At 41.1% G+C, this 23459-nt stretch overlaps 1 protein-coding gene across 1 annotated transcript; it reads left to right on the forward strand.

The window, feature by feature from the left end:
• The first annotated feature begins 14054 nt into the window (after positions 1-14054).
• LOC146701902 (xin actin-binding repeat-containing protein 1) lies at positions 14055-23031 on the forward strand. Its single transcript, XM_085468307.1, has 7 exons — positions 14055-14211; positions 14320-14407; positions 14531-14884; positions 15907-15985; positions 17506-17651; positions 17978-18025; positions 18402-23031. The coding sequence occupies exons 1-7, from the start codon at positions 14084-14086 to the stop codon at positions 22701-22703; spliced, it is 5145 nt and encodes a 1714-aa protein (XP_085324433.1). The 5' UTR covers positions 14055-14083; the 3' UTR covers positions 22704-23031.
• Positions 23032-23459: the final 428 nt, after the last annotated feature.

Raw genomic sequence — 23459 nt, forward strand, 5'->3', positions numbered from 1 at the left:
AGCATGTGTGTTTTAACCTCAGATGATAGTGTTAGGGAGGTCTAATGCATCAGCGTGTGCACACATTACTCCCTTTGTCTAAAACAAATTCCCAAAAGCTCACATTCCTCAGCAGCTACTGCACACAGTGGGATATTCATATAAAGTCAATCGTTTAAAGGTGTTTTAAAACTTTATGGCTTGCACAAAAAGAAGGAAAAAAAATATAGAACAAAGGTCCTTGTTAAAACCTGAATTAAAACAGGTTTGCTGAAATCTTCAAAAACACCAAACTCCTGTAGAATTAAGAGCCTTAAGCATCAAAAAAAACAAAAAGTTTGGAGGTTTTTCCCCAAAGCTTTTTTTTTTTTTTTAAAGACTCGGAGAGATTCCTCGCTCTTAAACCTCCTCTCTGTTCTCACAATCCCCCCAAGGAGGCTGGTGCAAAGTCTGCCGCTGTCTGGCTGTTCCCATGGCAACCACCAGGTGAGCAGACAGGCTTGGAAAGCACGGCAAGGAACATGTGACTCCCTCCACATGCTCAGGCAGCACACGCTCTCAGATAACAGGAGGCTCACTCCCTCCCATTTCTTTTTCTTTCTTTCTTTTTTTTCAAACTTGCAAGTACACAGTGTAGTCACAAAAAGGCGATGTTTGGTGAGTCTTGAAAGTCGACAAGCAGACGACCAGTCTGCCAGTCCATCTGTTTGCCACCCTGTCTATCTCCCTGCGTGACACACACACACACAGACACACGCATGCACATAAATAGCAACACATCGTTTTGTGGAGTTCAGAAGAAGAAGACGCTGCCCTTGAGAGAGGGGGGGAACTGAGATGTGTCTTAACTTCTGAACATCAAGTTCAGTTCTCCTGCAGCGACAAAGGGCAAGAGAGATGATAAAGCAGCAGGAGGAGGTGAGAATAAAAAAGCTACACAAATGTCTGGAGAAGAGAAGGAAGATTACCTCTGATGACAAATAAAAAAAAATAGACTTTGAGAAAACAAACCTGTGTGTGACCAGATGTATATTCGTTTACAGTATGTTGCACCAGTTTCAAACAACGCTAGTCTCAGGCATGGTAGTAGGTCAGTGAGACTGTGGGGTGATTTAAGGTAAACCTTGGTGCTGATGTATAAAGGCATAGTGCTGACTATTTTTTTACTGTCAGAGCATCTGTCATCACAGACATAAAAAATGCTTATTTATGCTAATTAGCGCTAGACATAAAGTACAGTGAGCTGATGAAAAAAAATAACACGTTGCTAAAAGACAAAGCTGATGTGGAAGCAGTGGGTCTTCAGGCTAGCACTAAAAGTAATATATTTTCCATAAACTCCCACCTTTATTAATGAGAAAAATCATGGACAAATAATTTCTAACTTAACAACAAATAGGGACAGTTTTTTTATTTTTAAATAAATCACCCATTGAGACTTGACGATTGCTACTAATAAAGACAAAGCTGCTTTGAATGCCAGTTGGCTGCTATTTCAGCTTATTCAGCATTCAGCCGTATAAAACATGCTAATTTGTTTTGCTGAATATTTTCCAGCGGCTAGCCTCACTCCAAGAAGGTCCATGGTTTGAACCCACTGACCAGCTGGGGCCTCTGTGTGTGGAGTTTTTCTCTGTGAGTAATCCAGCTTCCTCCCACAGTCCAAAGACATGTATGTTAACTTAACTGACTTTAAATTGACTGTTGGAGTGTTTCCAGCTCTGCCTTATGATAACTGGAATAACTGGACTGGATAAGTGGGGGAAAAAATTATGCTATTAAATATAATAGTGAATTATCAAGCTAGCTAGCCTGTGCTAATATTCCTAATAATTTGCAGCATTAGCCTCTTCTCAACATATGGACATGTTTGGCTATAAAAAAAAAAAGAAAGAAAAAGAAACATGGTGAGGGTCACATCTGGAGGCTTCAAACATGATGGATGACCTGAATGGGGCCACTTCCATCTTTTATATACAGTATATGAGTTTTAAAGTTTTTATATGCAGAGAGTAAGAAAACTATTAGATACAGAGCATATTGACATATCTGCAAAATAGTGTTTAAAGCGTGTCACTGAGAACCTTAAACACCAACCCCCGGTGGCAGTCGATGTCAGTGCAGTCGCCAGTCATATGGTTTCATCCTCTGAAACAATACATTTCTGTACGTTATCAATCAATCTGTACATTTTTGGAGATTTGAGTTAAGCCCACAGTGCACTGAATCCTCAGCCGCAGAGAGAGTCTGGAAAAATCTGAGGTAAAGACAGACTTGAAAGCGCTTGCAGAAAGACAGAAATTACCCATCATTAGACAGAGTGCAATTAGAGAGTCAGTGTCTCACAATCACATATATGCATCATAAAGATTCCCATGTTTCATGATGACTAACATTTCAGAGTACCTCAGCTGCAAGAAAAAAAGATGTTCTGTGAGTTCTCCTCTGTTGTCTCCTGTTCTAGGGAGATAAGAGGAGAAAATCTCCTCACTCTGTGCTTGGGTATGACGCTCAAACTATCCCGAGGCAGCTGCAGGGAGCCTTGGTACAATAGAGTGCAGGTACTGTCTAGCAGCCACATGATTAGCATGGTGATGTTTTGAAATGAAAAGATTCCCAATTAGAAAAAATAAAATAGTTTTATTGGGACAGAGCTGCAGGCTCATCATAAGAACCTCTTATTAAAATGTCACAGGTGATGAAAGAGGCTAGATCAGCCTTGCGCAGGTCTCCACAGTAGATCTGAGAAGAGAAGGAGATACTGTACCTCTCCTCAGTCCCTGTGTATTAGCGCTTTCTTTCTCAGATTTGCATAATCAGGGAGGTGACAGAGGACAACATGCACCCAAGTTGCTTTTCATTATTCATCTATCTCGCCTCTCCACTTGTGTCCCAATTCTCAGGATGACACAGGATGCCTGAAGCAGATCTGTCCACCAAGCTGACCTGCCTCAGATTACACTCTCATGCTGCTGGTGTGTGTGATTCATCTTTAATAATGCGTAACATCGAAATGTGAGCCAAATAGCATGAGCTGGAACACACACAGTCCTCATCATTAACACGTGCATCCTGTACATTGTGTAAATCCTCACCAAGGTTGTATGAATGTCTGCACAACTTCACGGCAACGGCACAGAAGCAAGCAAAAGTACACACCTGTGAATGCGCGTGCATTTTCACTTTTTTTGTTTTTCTTTACAGTCAAATGTGTCACTTTCATTTGTACACTCCACAACAGCTTTCCCCACCCATAACTGCCACCACTGTTCTATAACAAAAAAAAAACCCCACCATGGCCAAGTTGTGCTCCCGGCCCCCAGGCTTTGCAGCTCCTTTCTGCTGAGGCGATTTCTGTGGAACACGACTCCAGAATAGGCTGGATCGTGTTGCTGTGGATTTTGCCTGTCCGCCTGCAGGGTCTATAAATAGTGCCTGTCAGATATTTTCACTTCTGTGCTGAGCACACTCAGTGGCAGAGCAGTGTATTAATATCCACGGTGACCAGAGTCGTGCCTCAGGAGAGAGAGAGTATGGTGCGGAGGTGTGTGGAGAGAGGGAGAGAAAAAGAGAGCGGCAGTCGAGGGACATACAGCCAGAGCTCAGCAAGACTACACACAACCAACAGTCTGTCATCTTTTCTCCAACTTCCCTCTGCTGACTGAAGCAACAACAATGACGTCTTTATGTCTGACTCTCTGACATCTTTGTGCATGATTTCAACCAAAGGAAGACGTGTCCCGAGTCACATTACCTTTTCAGCATGATTATTTTATGCTTTAACTCTCAAAACATAAACAATATGCAAACTGATTGCATAAAGGAGATTGCATAAAAGATTGCATAAAATACTAGTAGTTTTGCATAGTAGTGACCATGGAGTCGATCCTATGCAATCTAATGCAAAAAATATACAAAAAACACAAACACACAAGAAGTCATGAATTAAGGCTGGATTTTGCAGTGCTTTAATTACACTGCAGCCCGCTAATATCCCAGGAGCATATTAATAATCAGCCTTGGAGGCTGACTATTAATATGAAATAAAAGATTGTGAGATAAACCCTCAGATTGCGTGATTTAAATATGAGAAATAAATCAGGAGAAAAAGGTGAGTATAAGGATGAGGCAAGTATTAAAAAAGCTGCCCTGAGTGTAAATGTTAAACTTTGATATAAACTGGGTGTGTTAATGTGTAAAGAGGAGTTTTATCTCAGTACACACAGATGTGCAAATAAAGTCCATTTTCTGTCTGAATGTCCATTCAAGCTGCAGTAATTAATCATATCTGTACTGGTCATGTGCTCCCAAGCCCTCAAAACACTCTCGCACACAAACACATGCACAGATCTGGTGATTGCCTTGTGTAACAGGGGAGGATTCTGCATGTGCAGTTTCAAAGCGTCACATGTCCGAGTGGACAACCTGAGGTCAGATGCAGTATTAATCACAATAGAAAAGGCAACCCAGTTGCCAATCTGTGGACACGTTTTGGATTATATATGCAGCATTTTGCATTTTGTTGAATTTACATTTTGTTTCCTCTATTATTCTCCTGTGCAAAAAAATAAGACCTCTTAAGCTTTGCTACACATTATTGTTCTTTCAGTCATTAAAACATGCACATAAAATGAGAGCATACACTGCAATAGTTGGGTGACATTCAATATGATTGCATCATGTTTACAGTATCTTGTATACAGCATCTTGCCCTTCATGAGCAAGGACTGTGCAGAGAGCCTGTGGGACAGTGCCTCCAGTGGAGAGGGTTGGTATGACCAAAACAGATCCTGAAGGAAGTGCTGCAGCAAATCCAACCACAACAAAACAGCATGAATAGCATTGTGTAGAATGGGTTTTAGATCAAAGCTTTTGAGCATTGTAATATTTGTTTGTTTTTTTTAACCGAGACCGTTAACTGTTTACTAAAGACCTCGATTCCACTTGTTGTTATACGTGAGAGGTCCTATAATTTCATAGGCTCGTGATACGAGTGCAAATAGGACAAAGAAGCAACATATGTGAGACAGAAGGATTCTGCATGTGCAGTTACACAATCCTTCAAAAGATCTCTGCAGCAAAGGCCGTGACATCATGACCAACAGTCCTCATTATGTCACCATTCTCCAAATCCATGTAACTCAAGGTTTCTGTTAAAATTATCACAGTTTTCCCAAAAATAAATCAAAGATTGATGACATAAACGGAGACATAAACAGGAGATATTATTTGTCAAATTCTAAAAAAAAAAAAGAACAGTTTTCAAATGCTTCATAAACAAAGACAAAACTGGTGCAGATGACTTTATAACTGTATATAAGAATGAAATTACATATCTGGTCATGACCAGTGACTGTATATAAAGTGTAAAAGAACTGCTAAAAGGACGAGTGTCACGTGTCATCACAAAACCTCCCTGCATATGCAGATAATATGATCCTCTCCAGCTATAAAAGATCAATAATGCAGCTTCTCTGAGATATCTGCCTATTTAATGGTATTGCAGTACAAAGTGTCACAGGCAGAGATAAGAGATTACAGCAGGCCTCCGTTTGTGTTTGTTCAGTCTACGCAGGACATTCCAGGAGCTGCGCCGTGTGACGTCTCTCGTGCAGGATCGTATTTCAAAAGGCAAGGCTCCACTGGGCCCACAGTCAAACCACAGAAGTCTTTCCCGGTGCAGCTGATTGCTTAACTAACAATAACTAACTTCGGGACTGGCTTATTAGATAAAAGCGAGCGTACACACAGGAGCAATTCATTTCTCAGAAACTAGAAGGGAACCAAACAGATGCATCTTGATTTTCCTTCCTAGTATTGAAATTTTGTGCTGTAGTATTAAGCACTTATGTGTCTTCTTTTTTCCAGCTTCCTAATATACTCTATTGTCCTAATATATTTCATTTCCCTCATACTCGTGTCTCCTGTCTTCCTCCTCCTCTTTCCCATCCTCTTTCACAGGGCCCAGCCTCGACTGGCGCCACCGGAGGGTCGTCTGGGGTTCCGCAGAAGAGGGGAATGCGCAGAAACAACAATTGCACATTTTTACAGAATGAAACCATGAATGAACCACACACAAAGCCCCAAAATACTCTGGCCAGCAAAAGCCCAGCAGCACTGACCAATAAAAACTAATTAAACACTTTTAGGATTCATTGTTCTTCATATGCAACCAATTATCCAAATGCATACAAAGGCCCGTTTTAACTCCCTGTGATAATTATCTCCTGGCAACCCTTTATTCCCACTGGTGACAGGGCCCGCCAGTGGTTTGGTTGCCATATCCTTGGAGAGTTGCATAGAGTGCCCCGATGCAGTGCTGCCTTGTGCTGACGGAGGAGGAGCAAAGGTGACGCTGCAAGTACAAACTGTGCACACAGACAGGAAACCTGATATTCCAGCTCCCCACATGAACTGAATCTAGGGAGAGGCAGAAAAAGTGTGTGTGTGTGTGTGTGTGTGTGTGTGTGTGTGTGTGTGTGTGTGTGTGTGTGTGTGTGTGTGTGTGTGTGTGTGTTATCAACAGCAGCGAACATGAAGTCCTGCAGGACTCCATGCTCCCAGTAAAAGTGTACACTGCATGCGTACATGTTTGCATGCGTGCTGTCCGTTTGTGTTTATGTGTTTGTGTGTGCATAAAGTACATCTGCACTAACTCAAGATGTAGAGCAGTGCAAACTGTGCAGTTTTTACCTGCTTCATCAGATATGAGCAGCAAAATACCACCAACGATATCACATTTATCACACGCTGTGAAAAGACATCATTCGTGATTAAAAAGTAGTACTTTGCTACCAATGCACCAAAGAGCAGGAAGTACTTTGACTTTCATTAACTGATAAATTGCTGCCACTTTCTCCGACTGCTGAACAAGAGCTATGTTTGTGGCCATGTACAGTTCAGTGCAGGGCCTCTGTGGGCTGCCCCTGACCCAGCATTGTTATGTGAAACCCTGGGCACCATGCTCCAGTGCTCAGCTATGCCGTCACCCCCTCCAGGCATGTAGCAAGCACAGCCCTTTGAGTAGCCAGCAAGCGCCTGCCCTCCTAAGCTCTGCAAAGCAGCTTAGAGCACCAGGCTCCTCCACAGTGGTCACACGTGTGAAACATACACTCTTGCTGACACACAAAACACACGCACGCGGGCTCGGCACTACCCATGTGCACGGGCACACTGAAATAGGCGGGGTTTTGTTCAGGGACAGGGGGAAAAAAAGGTTATAGTCACTCCCACTCAGCTGTACTGACGCACGTTTTCTCTCAAGCACAACACGCTGGCTTACACACCTGCAGGAAAACATGCAGGACAGGGGCAGGGAACGCAAACACAATGTGCTGCTTCTTAGCACTGCTCATGTTCTCCTTTGGAAAGGGTGGGGAGGAGGGAGGGGGTTGAGTGCTCCTGCAAATCATAGCCATGTGTCGGTAGAAGCTGACAGCCTGTCCCTGAACTTTTTTTTTGTTTTGTTTTTTTGTCTTTTCAGCACTGGAAAGACTTTCCTAATGACACATAGATTCCCACTTAGGTCCTGAGGCACTGGAAACAAATCATCTGTGAAATACTCTGGTAACTCTCAGTTTTATTTTTGTTCTGTTTCCTTCACCGTTCTCCAAAACATGATGCTTGCCTGAATAAACTGCTACACATAGTTAGAATCCATTATGTACAAGAAAAAACACGTGTGGAGTTTCTCTGGCAACAGAAGAAAATCGTGTTTATCCTGTACTGTTTCTCCGCAGAAGCAGAAATATTATCAGTGACTGCATCGACTCCTACTACAAGCTCCTTGCAATTATGGCGGACAAAAGCTTTTTAAGCTCTTTATGTTTTGTTTTGTTTTTTAAATAGTTTTTCACTTTGCCTAATAAGAAGCACATAAATAACTAAGACTCAAACTGTAAAAATGTAATGTAAACTCAGCAGCCGCAGATCGGTATTGATGTTTCCACTTGCATTAAAATAAGATTTCTTTTAAGCCTCGGCTCCTCTCCAGCTCTCCCTTTGATTTGTGACTCAGCTGAAGAATAAATATATACACCTTTATCTTGCTTCTTTCATTCTTTCTCCTGCAGTCCCTCTCTCTTCCTCCCCCTCACTTTCTTTACTGAGAGAAGAATGAAGGAACTAGTCAGTGGCAGACAAACCGACAAAGATGCTCAAATGTGGAATCAAAACATCACAAAAGCAGTTGACATAATCTATAGAGGGAATTTCTTATTACTGACACAGACATTAATATTATAAAGTTCTTTTCATGATGCTTTGTCTTCTAATATGTTTCCAGCATCGTAATCATTACCAATATAAATTTCATTATATGCTGAGTGTATATATTCCACGAAACTCTGACAAATCAGTTCCGCTGTAGTGTTTTCAACACTCCGCCCATTCTTCAGCGTAAACCTGTCTGTGGCAACAACTTTGCAAACTGCAGTAGGCTAAGTTTCACTATCAATCAAGTCAAAAAATGAAAGACGAAACCTAATTGTCAGGTGCTGGTGTTGCTTATGAATATGTGATCAGTGTAAAAGGGGGGAAAAAACCAGTCATTTTTGATTTGTGCTTGTGTGACTTTTCTACCTGTGCTTTCACAGGCCCAAGAAAACGATCCAGAGTGCACAATTAGTCATGTACATGAATCGGCAGAACAAGGTCAGTTATATTTGTTTTATATTGTAAGGCAGAGACAAAATAATTCAGAGAAAAGCCCAACAATCAAAGGACCCCATAAGAGCAAGCACTTGACGACAGCGGGAAGGAAAAACTTCCTTTAAACAGGAAGGATCCTGGAGAAGAACCAGGCTCAGGGAGGAAAACGATCTACCATGACAGGTTGGGGGTGAGGTGAAGAAGACAGAACAAAAGACATGCTGTGGAAGAGAGCCGGAGATTAATAATAACTAATGATTGAATGCAGAGAGGGTGTAAACATATAGTGAGTGAACAAGAAAGGGGAAGCCGCCAACTGCCTAAACCTATTGCAACATAACTTAGGGAGGGTCCAGGGTCACCTAATCTAGCTGTAATGATATGCTTTATCAAAAGGGAAAGTTTTAAGTCTATTCTTAAAAGTAGAGAGGGTGTCTGTTTCCCCGAATCCAAACTGGGAGCCAGTTCCACAGAAGAGGGGCCTAACAGCTGAAGACTCTGCCGCCCATTCTACTTTTAAATACTCTAGGAACCACAAGTAAGCTTGCAGTCTGATAGCAAAGTGCTTTATTGGGTTGATATGGTACTACAAGGTCTTTAAGATAAGATGGGGTCTGATTATTTAAGACCTTGTATGAGGGGTGAAGGATTTTACATGTGATTCTTATTTAACAGGGTGCCAATGAAGAGAAGCCAATATGGGAGAAATGTGCTCTCCCTTTCTAGTCCCTGACACTACTCTCTCTGCAGCATTTTGGATCAATGACTAATCTCATTTATTAAAGGTTGACAGCACTATACGTGAAACATTAGATTAGAAGTGTCATGTTAGTACGAAAATGAATCTTGCATTTCTTATTTTTTAGCCAAATCATCACACAGTGCATCCTCCACGTCTTTTACACATTTGGCAGCACGATCCGGAAACCATCATCTGCTCTCTCTTTCTCTGTGTGAATACTTCTGTTTTGGATGCACACACAGAACATTTGCTCTTACGTCAAAAACACATCATGAAGAACAGATGAACGCACAAGAATGCATATTGCGGCGGAGCAGATGTGTTTCAAAGATGCTGACAAATCTGTGCTGTATAGCTCGTTAGAAATGTTGGATTTCTGTCTCAAATGTCTGAATGTTAGGAAAGCCAGTAACACACTGAGCAAACTAAGTTATTGCATGAGATTAAAATGAAAGAAAAAAGAAATCAAAGTGATCTGAATGTGTTGCATTTACTACATTTAATCCAGAGACTTTTGATTGCATACTGCACAGAAGAAATGCACTCATATAGCCCGACGCAGTCACCTTTAGCCTAAAAGCCAGAACAAACAAGTTAAACACGAAAGCCACGGAAAATGTAAAACTACCAAAACAACACAGCATCAATGTTTGACCGCGAGAGAAAAACCAGCAAACTAAAGTTACCTCTCTTTGTAGCTGTCTGTTTCAGCCTCTTCAAGGGTGGTCTGAGTCTAAAAGGAAGACTGAGATCTAAACTACAGATGGGACTTTTTTTTTTTTTAACTAATTGGGCTTCCTACTGGCATCAAAGTGATCTGGCCAAGAAATGACTGTTGAATAAATAAGATATCCCAACATGTGCCAAAAAATGATCTGAAAGAATGTGTGTTTAAAGAAATAATCCAAGGTGCAGCACACTGCTTAGCAGAAGCTTGTGGTAACAATAATTACTTGTTTAATTTTTAATGATTAATAATTAATCTTTTAAGCCTGTTTTTTTTTTCACATATGTCATGAATACTCTGAATGAACAGCAGCTAGATTACCTCAATTACATGTTGGGCAGTATCACTAGTAGCGGCAGCATGACTCACATACACACACGCGCACACAGGCCAGTACTGAGTCACGCACACACGCTGTGTCACAATGCATGCATATTATCCAAACTCATGACAGCTGGCCATATGAGGTGCGTGATGTGTCTTTGCGCGCGCGCGCGTGTGTCACTCTCGTGCACGAGCCTCTGAGCAAACACCACAGTCTGGCTCCTCTGTGATGCAGACAGGGCCCATCAGAAATGCACGACTGCAGCAGGTTTAAGTGAGGTAACGCCTGACTAGGGGAGTATTTGTCTGGTACACGAAGAGTTACCCTGCATCTAAATGAATTTCACTGTCTGGGATTTTTATTTATTTATTTTAAATACTTTCATGCACGACGTAATTTATTGAGCAGCGCTGACCTTATCTTCCACAGCTCTCTGCTGTCTGTTCTCGCTGCTGTATGTTGTGAGTTATTTTGGTGCACTGCAATAACCTAGTTTGGCCTTGAATAGCCTCACTGTAATGTTCCCACATAACCCGAATGTGGCTGAGAAACATACACAGCTGTGCCTGTCGGTGGTCTTTTGCGCCCTCTGCTGGTCTACGAATGTTATCGGGTTGAAATATGGCCGAGCTTCTTCTCCTAGTTGCTTGTGCACAGTGAGAAAGGACAGTAAGTAAGAGAGAGATCAGTGTGCGTCTGCTGGTGCTCTCTGCAGCCCCGGATCAGACACGGAGTGTAATGTGCATGTACTAAAAGGCTCCCACCAACCAATCAACCACGGAACCTCCCTGTAAACACTTGCCTGATGTAAGCAAGTGTGTTTAAAACGCAGACAAGGCCAGTAAACTTCCCCTAATAACGCCGCACAGTTCGCAGTCAAAGGCGGCGCATTGCATATTCCCTTTCATCTCCCTGGTGCCTCAGAGACAGGAGTGGGTTTTAGATGGGAGGGATGAGGGCTGTAGTCAGAGGGGGAGGGCGGGGGGGAGAGACAACCAGGCTGATTCTCACAGTTTTGCCCCAGGGGTGTGTGCTGCTGCTGTTGCTCTCTCTTTGTTTGAAGACTGATTAGCAGAAAGCAAGACTAAAGAGGGGGAATATGAATTGTGCGCTCTGACAAAAGCTTCCATTGTCTATAACATCTACTTGGTGAAATGGAGGTAATGAATCAATAATTTATTTAATTAATTAATTAAAAAAGACACACGAAAAATGTGCTCAGATCGGGTAAGAATCTAAATACCACCACATTCAAATTAAATTTTACACACTAGAAGATCTTAATTCAATACAATTAAATTATTTTTTAAAAGACGTGTCTGCAGTCAGATTACCTTAAAAATCAAAGCAATTTGTGTATATTTTAACTATATAGGTGGACGGAAACTGCTCTGTGTTTCACAGCGCAGACTCACAAAAATACAGAAAAACAGCAAATAATAAATTAGCCATAATATGTAAATGTTCAGGTTGTTTCACTGCCCCCAAGTGGCCAAAAAAAATCAATACCTTAAATGCAGCTTTAAACACATTACTTAACCCGTATGGATTTACTGCAGTAAATATATCTCACCATAAGATGGCACAGTTATCAAAAATTGCGCATTATTTAACATGAGGGGGATGGGGAGTTGCTGTGTCTGCATACACACTGTGGCTATGGCTGTAGGAAAAGCCAGCAGTGGTTTATATGGGCTTTATTCACAGGTTGGCAGTCTGCGTACACATTTCACAGACATTATAATGCAGCGTGTGGCAGTGAATTCTGGTTGGGGGGTCCTGCGTTACTATTGATGCTGTCAGCAAGATTCCTCCTTCTCTCATTTGACACTTTGGGGTCAGGAGCTCTTGGAATTCTTGGGTGGAGACACATTTACTCAACACTTGTTCCTCCCTTGGCTTCCTAAAACCAAAGGAAAGTCAGCAACTTGGAATCTGATTTAAAATAAGAGCCTTGTAAATGGGGCCTCCAAAGAGGTTTTTACAAAGTTAATGACTTTTTATAAATTAATTTTATAAATAATGTTTTTTTTAAATGACAACGGTGTAAATGCTTTAAAAGTTCCTTAAAATTATTTAAATCAGGGGTGTCAAACATAAGGCCGGGGGGCAGAACTGACCCTGGCAAAGACTCCAATCTGGCCCACTGGATGGCTTTGGATCAACTTTGGAATTTTTACTGTATTTTTACAGCTTTACAGTTTTTAAACGTCTCTACCTGGCCATTCATACGACACCACAGTAATTCATCGATAACTAAATGACAGAAAATTTCCCTTTCCTTCACTATCTATAAAAAAAAATATTTTGGTGAATTAACACAAACATGTTTTAGAAATATACGTCAGTCTGATCAATGAGCTACACATTTATTTCTTACATTTCCAAGCGTAGTGCTCAAAGACTTATTTCCTTTACCACAAGAGCAATTCTTGAAAAACTAAGTTGAGAATGCACTTCGGGGATTAAACGCATTAAACTTGCTTGCAGTGACAGAAAGGGGGGATTTCACTAGTCTGGCCCACTTCGGATCCACGCTGATTTGCATACATTCACATCTACACACTGGCCTGTCTTCAACAAGCATAACTGTTCACAGTTAAAGTATAAGGGCCTCATAACCTCATAATGAGCCGTTTCCATGAACAGCCAAACTGCTTTAATGGTGTGTTAACGTTAGGAATTCTGCACATATGTGAATTTTTTTAATGTTTTTGTTTTTTGTATCTAACTTATTGTTCTTCCTTCCTGATTCTCTATTTTGCTTAAGAAAATTTCAGTTGAACACAACAGTGCAAACTTTGGACAGTCACAATACTACTGCTACTCTCACATAGCAATAAATCTGTAAATCTGTAACCAGGTCGCTCTGTCAGCATGAAAGATGAGTATCATCATAATTCCTTTGATTTAATAATGCCTTCTATGCTTCTCCTTTGTCCACATTGCTGCTGTAATGGCCCAGGCGCCCTCAGGATCAATAAAGTACATCTAATTTTTACTTAATAGAGAGAGTACTGCTGCTCAAAGATCACACAATTACATCAGAGGGCTAATCTGAAATCCAACATCAATGATTCCCCTGAGAGCACAGGAGCCACAACACAATGCAATAGCAGAGCAAAATGAGGATTGCAGGATAAAAGTTTTCCTAATTTATAACGTCAGTGGATTTAGAGTACACCCTGTTTGCTACTCATCGAACATTTTACAGTCGAAGGTAATGAGGAAGAAAAAGGACTTTGCTCGCAGAGCCTTTATACCGTGTGCAGGTCTTGTGATGCTGCGGAAGTGTTTTGATTTTCCCAGAGAGCAGACACTGACCGACATCTGTAAGGTAACTATTCTTCTCAAAACTTCCTTTACTTACGCCGTCATCTTGCTTTCATCAAACTCGAGTTCGTGTCTTTACATCGAGCAGTTGCTGCACTCTGCATCGCTGTTAAATTGAAAGGCACACGTCCAAATCCTTCTCTCTCACTCCCTGAGAGCTATGCATTATTGATGTCAAGGCATTTCATACCTGCGAGTTAGTGGAGCTGAATGAAGTGAAGATAAATGCTTGTTATGGGACTTGAAATGTAAACATAATCAAATGTTATTGATTATGCGTCTGTATTCTAGGCGATTTATCCAAACTGTGTGCACCCGTGACCTGATCATGGAATGGAAGAGCAATATTAGGCGTACCCAATCGCTGAAGAGCCTCAGCTCGTCATGTGATAAGCCAGTCTGGACGGATGCGGGGCTGCGGGACAAGACGACGTCAGTGTCCCAATTGGTGGCCAGGTAAAAAAAAAAAAAGCATCAGTCTCTCTGTATCTGTGCACCCCTCTAAGCTACTTGTAGGTCATTAGTGACATCAAATCATTAATGTGGTGTTTGTGTTTGTGACAGATATCAAACTGCTGTGAAAGGGAACAAATCCATTCAAGGACCCTCAGTAGATAACGATGACAGAAAGCCAAACCAGGTGCTAAAGGAGGTAACTTCTGATTTTTTTAGCTGTTTGTCCAATTAATGAAAAGCATCAATGGCATAGCAGGAAAAAGAATAATCACTGCAGCTGGATTTACACACACTTCCCTCCCTTGTGTATCCTTTTCAGATAACGCCATCTCGACTGGAAAGTAAAGAGACTCATCTGGAGTCTCTGATGAGGAAAAACAGTGAGAAGGAAAAGTCTCGAGCCAAAACCAATTTGACCCGCAGCAAATCAATGAGCAGCCTTAAAAGCAGCACAGGGTCCATAGAGGCCTTGAGAGCTCTGTTTGAGTCAAAGGCCTCTCTTAAAAACAACGCAAAGACCAGCCTTAGAGCTGCAGACTTCACATCAAGTTACACGACAGACGTGTCAAAGATGAACGGAGAGGTTGAGGATATACAGATCGCTGTGGAGGAACAGGGAATGGAAACATGCGCTGATAAAACTGATGTGAAGGATGATCGTGTAACTCGAAAGGTAAATACAACCTCATTATTACTTTAAGATTCCCTAATAGACCCACAGTTAGTTTAAAGGGTAAAAAATTCAAATATTTACCGATGAAAGCATGTGTGAAAAATATCAGGGTTTTTATATATTTGTAAATACAGAAAATATTCCTTTCTTCTTTCTTGAAGTGCAAAGATGCATAAACAAAGCTTTCATTGATTTCGCTCCAGAAATTCCAGCTTCAGTCATCTTGAAGTATTTTGCACCACCACCTTTTCACTTTCAGTATTATGCTGCCGCTAAATACTTTAAGAAACTGAAGCTGGAACTTTTGGAGTGATCTTTTGTGTGGAGATGAGTGGCAGGGGTCATTTGTGACAGAAAGATAGTAGCAAGAGTGGAAAAGAAGGTTTACAGAGTGGTAGTGGGAAAAAACTGGAGCTGGCAAAACTGAAGATGCTAAGACTTTCATTGGTGGATAGGTTAAGCATTTTGGAAACAAGTTAGGGAGACAAGGCTGAGATGGTTTGGACATGTGCAGAAGACCCCACCAAAGATTCATGGATACAGTGAAGGATGAGATGCAGAAAGATGTTAGAGAGACGGTGAGAACCCTAAAAGGAGCAGCCAAAAGAAGAAGAAGAAGAAAAAGACACACGCATTTAGAATTTCCCAACATTTGGTGGAATCCATTCTCTCTCCTAGCTGCACAGCGTTTCCCTTGCCAAGAACTACCACACACACTGAAAACACTTCATTTTCCCGTTTGCTTAATAGTTAATAAGGTGTTTTCAGCTGTTTGTGAGAAAAATCATTTTGAACATCGTTTTGAGCACTTGTTTCACAAAAGATCGGCTCATCCATCACACACTTCAGTGGTTCTTGACCTGCCTTAGGTCTAATGAATCCTTACTTCTTTCTCATTCATGTAATAGCATATTTTTTCTAGTAATGCTTAGATTTTTCCTGCAACTGTATTGACACATAGAAACTATGATGCACAATGAGTTTACTTAGCAGCAGTGATGTTTTATTGTTTCTCTCTATAGGTAGTAAATCAGCACTGGCCAGAGAGGAAAAGAACAATAGGGGGTATTGATTTAGAAAAAATTGCAGCATCTCAAGCTGGTGAGTATCTTCTTTCTAGCTCAGCAAAGCTTTGGTTGTGTCAGCCTGAATATCATATTACCCTGCCTGCTATCATGTTAAAGAAACGGACAAAATTAATGTTTTTTTAAAGCATTCAGAACAATAGTTTCACTTTTCTAAGATTAAAGGACTATCTCTTTATTGAGTAGTTATCAGCAGAGCTCGGATTTAAACTTTTTACAGTTTGATTAGGGATACGTGAGTAGCAACATAAACAAACAACGCGAGTTCATGTCATAAATTACACGTTGCAATAATGAAAGCAGCTACAGCGAGTTTCAAAGTGCAAGCTTCCAGGTAAAAGACCGGCTGATAAAACCGGGAAATACTGCGCCTTGATTTAGGTAATGAGTAAACAGTGAACTATGATGAATATGGTTTGGTTCTATAAAGTCAGGGTCAAATAAAAAAATGCTGAAGACGATTCAGCTTAAGATGAAAATATCAGAAAGCAAATAAACATGTGGCTCTTTCAAAAATTTGTTCTGAAAGAAACATCTTTGGGCACAAAAACATAACAAAAATAAACAAAGATGTTAGACGTGCCTTGGAGAGCTGTCTTCAGCGAGTTCTGTCAAAGCTTTGGATGACTCAACTTGGTGTAGGAATAGTAAGCCACTCCACAACCAGACAGAAATAGCTGGTGTGCTACAAGACCAGAATAAGTGCAGGAGGGTGAAAGGGTCAGCTGTTTCCGGGAGAGGAATGGGACAGAAAGAAGGAGCGAGTGGCAGAGGCTCCATGACACAACACAAACCAACAGACAACTAAAGTTTGGAAGAAACCAAGAAGATAGGGAGAAAGGAACTGGGAATATTTCTTCTTCTGTGAGTAGAGATTTGTATTTTTGAATGAAAGGAGTGGCACATGCACTTAAAGAAGCTTAATACAGTATGTATGGTAGAAGCTGAAAACTAATGGCTATTATTCACATTTTTAACAGTTGCCCAAATCTGAAATATTAGTAGCTATTAGTAATATTAGTTAACTGATACTGCAATGAGTTTTATGTTTCTTCTTCTTTGGTCGCAGAGCCTTTTTTGCAGTGTTTTCCAGCTTGTGGACTCATGATTTCATAAAGTATCTGTACTTTCATAAACAGCTTTGAGACACGTCTGTTTACCTTTGAACTTCGATGCTTAGTCAACCGTTGTTGCAGTGACTTGCCTGTTTTAACTAGTATGCGTGTCAGCAGAGTCGGGTATCTCTCCTGCTCCACAACAAGCAGTACATTTATAACTCGGCCACATGACAGCTGTTAATATCAGCTTCGAAAGTGCTGGACCCCGAATTGGGACCTGTGTTATTAACAAATAGCACGAGCCGTTTGTTAATAACACAGATGTCAGCCGTATGTTGTTAAACGAGCCACGACTTATTTCCAATCTGGCTGCGTGTCGATGATGAAAATGTCACGAGACAACCCTGATCAGTTTGACTTCTTAACAGAGCCATAACAAAATTTAACATTAAAGCTCCCGTGTCTGATGTCTCTGCAGATGAAAAGAGGAGGTCAGCTGCAGACTTCAGAGACAGCTCTTTTGTCCAAACCAAGGAGAAACTTTCTGTCTCGGTGAAAGCAATATCAGCTCTCTATCTGTCCAAAGCGGGAACCAAGGAATCAGCAAACAGTCCTGTAAAATTGGTACATGTCACATCTCCCCTTCTTTTTAGTTCACCGTTAACTATAGAAAGTAAACTTGTTTAAAGTTTACACACTGAAAGAATTATCTCAGAGATTTTTATGCAAGGTAAAAAAAAAAAAATCAAAATTCTTTTTGGCAATGAAAATAAAGAGTTAAAGGTTTATTCCACCAGCCTTTATAGTGTAGATTTTCAGCTACACATTGAAGTTTGGTATCTATATGTCATCATAATATATCATAAATTAATTATTGATAAGTGAATTTCTGGCAGCAGCCAAACAATAATGCTGATGTAATTCTTTTAATTATTATTATTTCTTTGCAGGAACGAAAAGTGTCACGTGAGTCTGGGAAAAGAGTAAACCAAATCAAGGTAAAGTGCAATGTCACTGTGGTGTTGCATGATGTTGTGATTGATGCACATTGTTCTGTGCACACTGGATTTGCACAGCGAGCAGTATCGTGTTCCCTTTGGCTCAAAAATCCAAAATATGCTGCTTACCTGCAAAATAAAGAAACAGATTCCCTTCACAGACTTCCTCACACTTTTATTTTTTACTCATTTTGTGGTTGCATTTGTGGTTGTACTTGCTGGTTGCTTTGGAGTTCAGCTAAGCAGCTAACACGTGGCATGAGGAAAACAAATCACCTGGCATGGCTCTCATTCCTGTGAGTAGGTGTGACTGCTCTTGAGCATGAATTTCTCTGAATGGATGAAACAGTAAGAAACATTCCTTTGTTCTTCTAAGATGTCAGAAGACTCAAGTGTCCAAGAAAAAGAGGATTTACCATTACCTCCTTCAGCAAGACATCAGCCAGAATTAGAAGAAAGCTGTAGGACAAATTCTCCGCAACCTAATCTGCCCCAGCTTTCCAAAGAAATGTTATATCAACAGAGGCAGAAATGTGAACTGAGGCGTCTCCTGAAGCACACCCATCCAGAGGTGAAGATGCTGGATGATGTTGTAGATGAAGAGCTTGCTGAAGTTTTGAGCTCAGAGAGGATGACAGCTGACGTAACTGGATACGAGGGAGAGGTCCTTTCGAAACGCTTGATATTTGAGAACTGTGGCTCGAGTAACAAAGTGTCTCACTACACCCCCAAGATGCACATGGAAGGGGGACGTGAGAAACAATGTGATTTTAGTAAAACGCTGGCTGTTCTGGAGGAAACAAAAGAAACGCCTCGTGCAGAAAGTGCTAAAGAGGTTATGGAAGCTGAAAAATCTCTTGGTATTAGTCCAGACACTGACAGAGAGTGTGAGGAAGAGACGGTCAGACTAGACGTTCAGGCTACCAGAAGGATATTTGAGAGTCAGTCTGTGAACATGTCTGGGCCAAATCTGGGTAAAATCCAGGGAAAGGTTTCTATTAACGGGGATGAGACAAAGGAAGTCCAAAAACAAAAAAAGCTATTTGAAATGGCTTGCAGTGAGAGTATACACAGAAAAAATGAAAGCACAAGCAATGATTTAGCAACAGAGCCCCGTGAACAACCATGTCCTCATGTCAGTCAAAGAACTGAACGCGACTTCTCATGTAATGATGAGTTTTCCACTGAGGAAGCACTCTTTGAAGAGGAGTCTATAAGCTTATCCGATTTGGAAAAGAATGATGAAATTATTAAAACAAGGGCAGCTCTTTTTCAAAACAACCCCTTTATCTCCACCAACATACAAAGAGAGCCCTCCGTTGTGCATACATCAAAAACTCAAATCACAAGCGGTAGCGGTGCAAGTGAGGACAACACGACCAACAATGTTAAAAACAGAACCCATCTTTTTGAATCAATGCCATTTGACAAAATTAGACGTCAGAACGAGGATGAAATTGAGACAATGGTGGAGAACATCAAGGAAACGCTGAATTTCCTCTACCAGATTAGAGTCATCCAATCGTTTGGCTTTATCATTGAGGTCAATGAGACAATGATTGCTAAAAAAGCTAAGTTTACACTATCAGAGAGTGGGCCTGAGATAAAACATGACGAGGTGGCTGAAGGCGGTGCCCAAAACTTCATACTCCAGCTGCTACCACGGGTAAACCTAAAACCTCAGGTCACTTACCTAAAGGAGGACAGCAAAGGGGATATCGAGACCACGGCGGTGACGGCACCTGTTCAACAACATCAGTTCAATGCGAACAAGGACACAGAGTTCAGAACTGCCAGTGTGGTTCAGCTTGTTGAGGATATTCTCAATCAAGATAACTCTCTGAGAAAAGGAGTGGTAATCCAAGAGGATGACAACAACTGTGCCAAAGTCATTGTTTACTCCCTCTACAAATACCATAATGAGAAGGATGTGAAGAGCTTCGTCCCTCCAAAATGTGCTGAATGTGATCAATCAGAGCTGGAAAGGGGTGACATGAGTAAAAAAGGCCATAAAGAAATAAAAATTGCTACTAAGTCAGTCCAAGGTGATCTACTTGAACTCTCTCAAGAACAAACATGCCCAGGATCAATAACACCTGAAGGGAAAGTAAAGGGGAGTGTAAAACTATTCAAAAGCTGCATTGAAAAGGGAGATTTTGAGTATTTAAAAAGTCTTCAGACTGAAGAAGCAGTTCAAGAACTCCCTGAAAACCAAACTATGGCTGGACAGGAAGTTCTTCATGAAAAGGAAAGTGATCAAGTGCAGGAAACTACTGAGTGGGTACCCGTGGATGTAAAGAGGCTTAAAAGCATGTTCTCTGGAGACCCAAGTCAACACCAAGCAAAGAAAAAGATCCACAAAAATATATACGCAGGTCAAAATGTCTCTACAGAATGCAGTTCTGGGGTATTATCTCATGTGCAGGAAAATAGTACAAGCAGTGAATGCACTGATGAAGCACAAGAGCAAGCATGTCCCAAAGTTGCGACGCAGGAGTCCTATGAAAAGTTTGAGAAACAAGATCACGAGCTTGGTGCCCACGAAGCTCAGTTAGTCAAGGTGGTAGATCAGAATGAAGAGATCTCTAACCTCCAAACTGCACTGCATCAGTCATCACAAGAAAAACAAAAGACTATTATTCAGAAATCATCTGAGGAGCTCTTTCCCTCGGTTACAGCAGATACTGTGAAACGCTCAAGAGTAGAAGAAGAATTTCCTCAAGAAAACTTCACCTCAGCACAGAAAACAGATTACCAGCACAAAAATATAGAAACAAGCCACAAAGATGCTACTCCTGAGGAAACACACACTCCTGAATCATGCAGCAACAAAGGTCAGGAAGGTGCAAGGGGGGCGCAGAAACAACCTTTAGAAACTCCTATGGTCACTACACAAAGTTTGGAAACAAGTCCTGCACAACAGGAGGATGAGGAAGTTGTTTTTCATGGTAAAATTAAAGCAGCTTTGCAATCTTTAGAAAGATCTAACGTTAATGTCACAAGAGGAGATTTTAAAGCAGCTATGATATACAGAAACTCTTCAAAGCCTCACAGAGAAAAAGCTCAACACGTGGATGTGGTGTCTATTCAAACGACCAGTGCTGACGAGCTTTTCACTGTGACTGAAAATGAAGCAAGTCAAATATCAGTGAAACAAGAGGCAACTGCAGCAAATCCAGAGCCTCCGCACCAAAACGAAACCCAGAGTAACCCAACAACGAGACTCATTTTAGAGAAAAGCAAAAAGCCTACTGGTCCAAAACCAGCCATTCCACCTAAACCAGAACATCTGAAGGAGAAACAAAGCAATAACGAGTCAACCCAAAATAATTCTGATATCAAGGCAGAGGAGAAAAGAACCCAGGATTTAGCAGCCAAAAGTGATACGAGTGAAGCAGATGAAAGTCACATAGATTTCCATGATGCATTTGAGAAATTTGGAGGTAAAAAGACAAAGACTGCCCCTGTAAAGCCCAAAAGACTGAAAATCCCCCAACCAGACAACAAAAACCTGAAACCAGTGGCTGGAAATAAAGAAATGTCTGTTCTTGCACATGTGGATCCAGATGTGGCAGAAATTACAAGCAATCAATCATGTGACACCTGTGGAGAAACCACTGACAGTCGAGACAAGCATGAGAAAGAAATCAAGAAGCAAGAAAGCAAAGTCGAGATGAGGGAAAAGAAAGGGCGAACTGAGACTGACGACGAACGCCGACAGCGACTGTCAGTTCACATGGATGAGATCGTGAGAGGGAACATACCAGCAGCAATGGAAATATTTGACAACTTACGAAAACAGCGGGAACTGCAGAGCTTTCTGAGCCGAGTTGAAGAAATTGAAAAAGACACAAGTGAGGTTGATGTAAGGTCTCTGAGGAGAGTTTTTGAGAACGTCCCCGATTGGGTTGTCAGCTCTAACAAAAAGAAACAAAACAAGGTCAGAGCTGACAACAAAGACGAAAGGTTGCCAGTATCAAGAGAAAGCGCTGAAAACAAGTCATCAATGGCACACGTTTTTGGAGATCTTGAGCGAGCGAGTGTGGAAATCACGACTCTTAAAGAGGAGACTTTAGCAAGAATCCTCGATGTAGAGGAAGCCATAAAGAAGGCACTTTATGCCGTCTCTACACTGAAATCTGACTCAGATATTGCTGGCTTATCACGTCTGTTCAAAGAATCCTTTGGGGTTACACAAGGATCCCCATCCTCTGGCGGTGATAATAAAATTAGCATTGGGTCAAGCAGAACAAAATCACTGAAAAGTGCTACCATGCAGGGAAACACAACTAATTCAGCAAGGCAAGATGCGAGCACTGATGAAGCCTCTGGGAAACCTCAGTCGAATCCTCCACCTTCACCTGCGTTTATCACTATCCAATCAGCAGCTAGAAAGACAAATAAAACCGACCTGGCACCACCAGAAGCTTTGATCTGCCCGACGTGTCAGCAGAGCCAAAAGTTGGAGGAGACTTTTCGGACGACAAAGACGCTGATATGCAACAGCCCTGCTCAAAACAGAAATGACCCACGAAAAGAAGGTCAGAAACAATCCACCTCCATCCCACTCAGTCCTCGACAGCTCAGCACGCTCGAGGTTCAGACAGACTGTGTCACAGGAACAAAACCAGTCACCGACAAACATGAGAAGACCGAAGGATCCGGAACAAAGTTTTAATCTTCCAGGACCTCCACTGTGGTCAACTCTCAGACAGAAACAGTGACATCGTCCACAAGGCATGTCATAATCAGTCCATCTACAATTCAGGTCACCACAGACCCAGAAGTGAAGCTGCCAATCAATCAGACTGATAAATCGGTGCCTGAATAGGAGCACATTGGCAGCGTTTTACCTGTTCGTTATGTGAAAGCTGTCACATATATGACTGTGTATGAAAAGAGATCAATTATAAGGCTTAAAGTTTGGGTTTTTGCTTTTGTATCTATTTTGATCTTAAAAACTGTCTTTGATTTGCATTATAATCAAAATATATATTTGATTTTCACTTCTCATTTCACTGTGGTTTACTATAAATGCTTTTGGTTTAAAAAAAAAAAAAAAAAAAAACATTTCCACTAAGGTCAGTCTTGTTTTTTTTTCTTCAGTTTCAACCGGCTTCTCGAGAGATGTGCTCAGCATGTCTGAAGCCAGTCTATCAGATGGAAAAAATAACTGCAGACAAATACTTTTTTCACAAAGCGTGCTTCTGCTGCAAACATTGCAAGAAAAAATTAAGGTGGGATGTTGGACTTATACAAAAAACCTGCAACATTAATCAGTGATTCCTGTCTGATGGATTAGTGTCTTTGTCCTTTTTTAAAAACTTTATATTGTTTATATATATAACTTTCCAGCTTTATAACTTTATAACTGTAAGTAGATATGTTAGATATGTAAATATCTAACATATCTAATATGTATTACTAAATTGAA

Source organism: Copadichromis virginalis, linkage group LG9 (genome assembly GCF_057382275.1).
Source record: "Copadichromis virginalis isolate Kocher_CV1m ecotype Utaka linkage group LG9, C_Virginalis_male_GT1.1, whole genome shotgun sequence".
NCBI classification, from domain to species: domain Eukaryota; kingdom Metazoa; phylum Chordata; class Actinopteri; order Cichliformes; family Cichlidae; genus Copadichromis; species Copadichromis virginalis.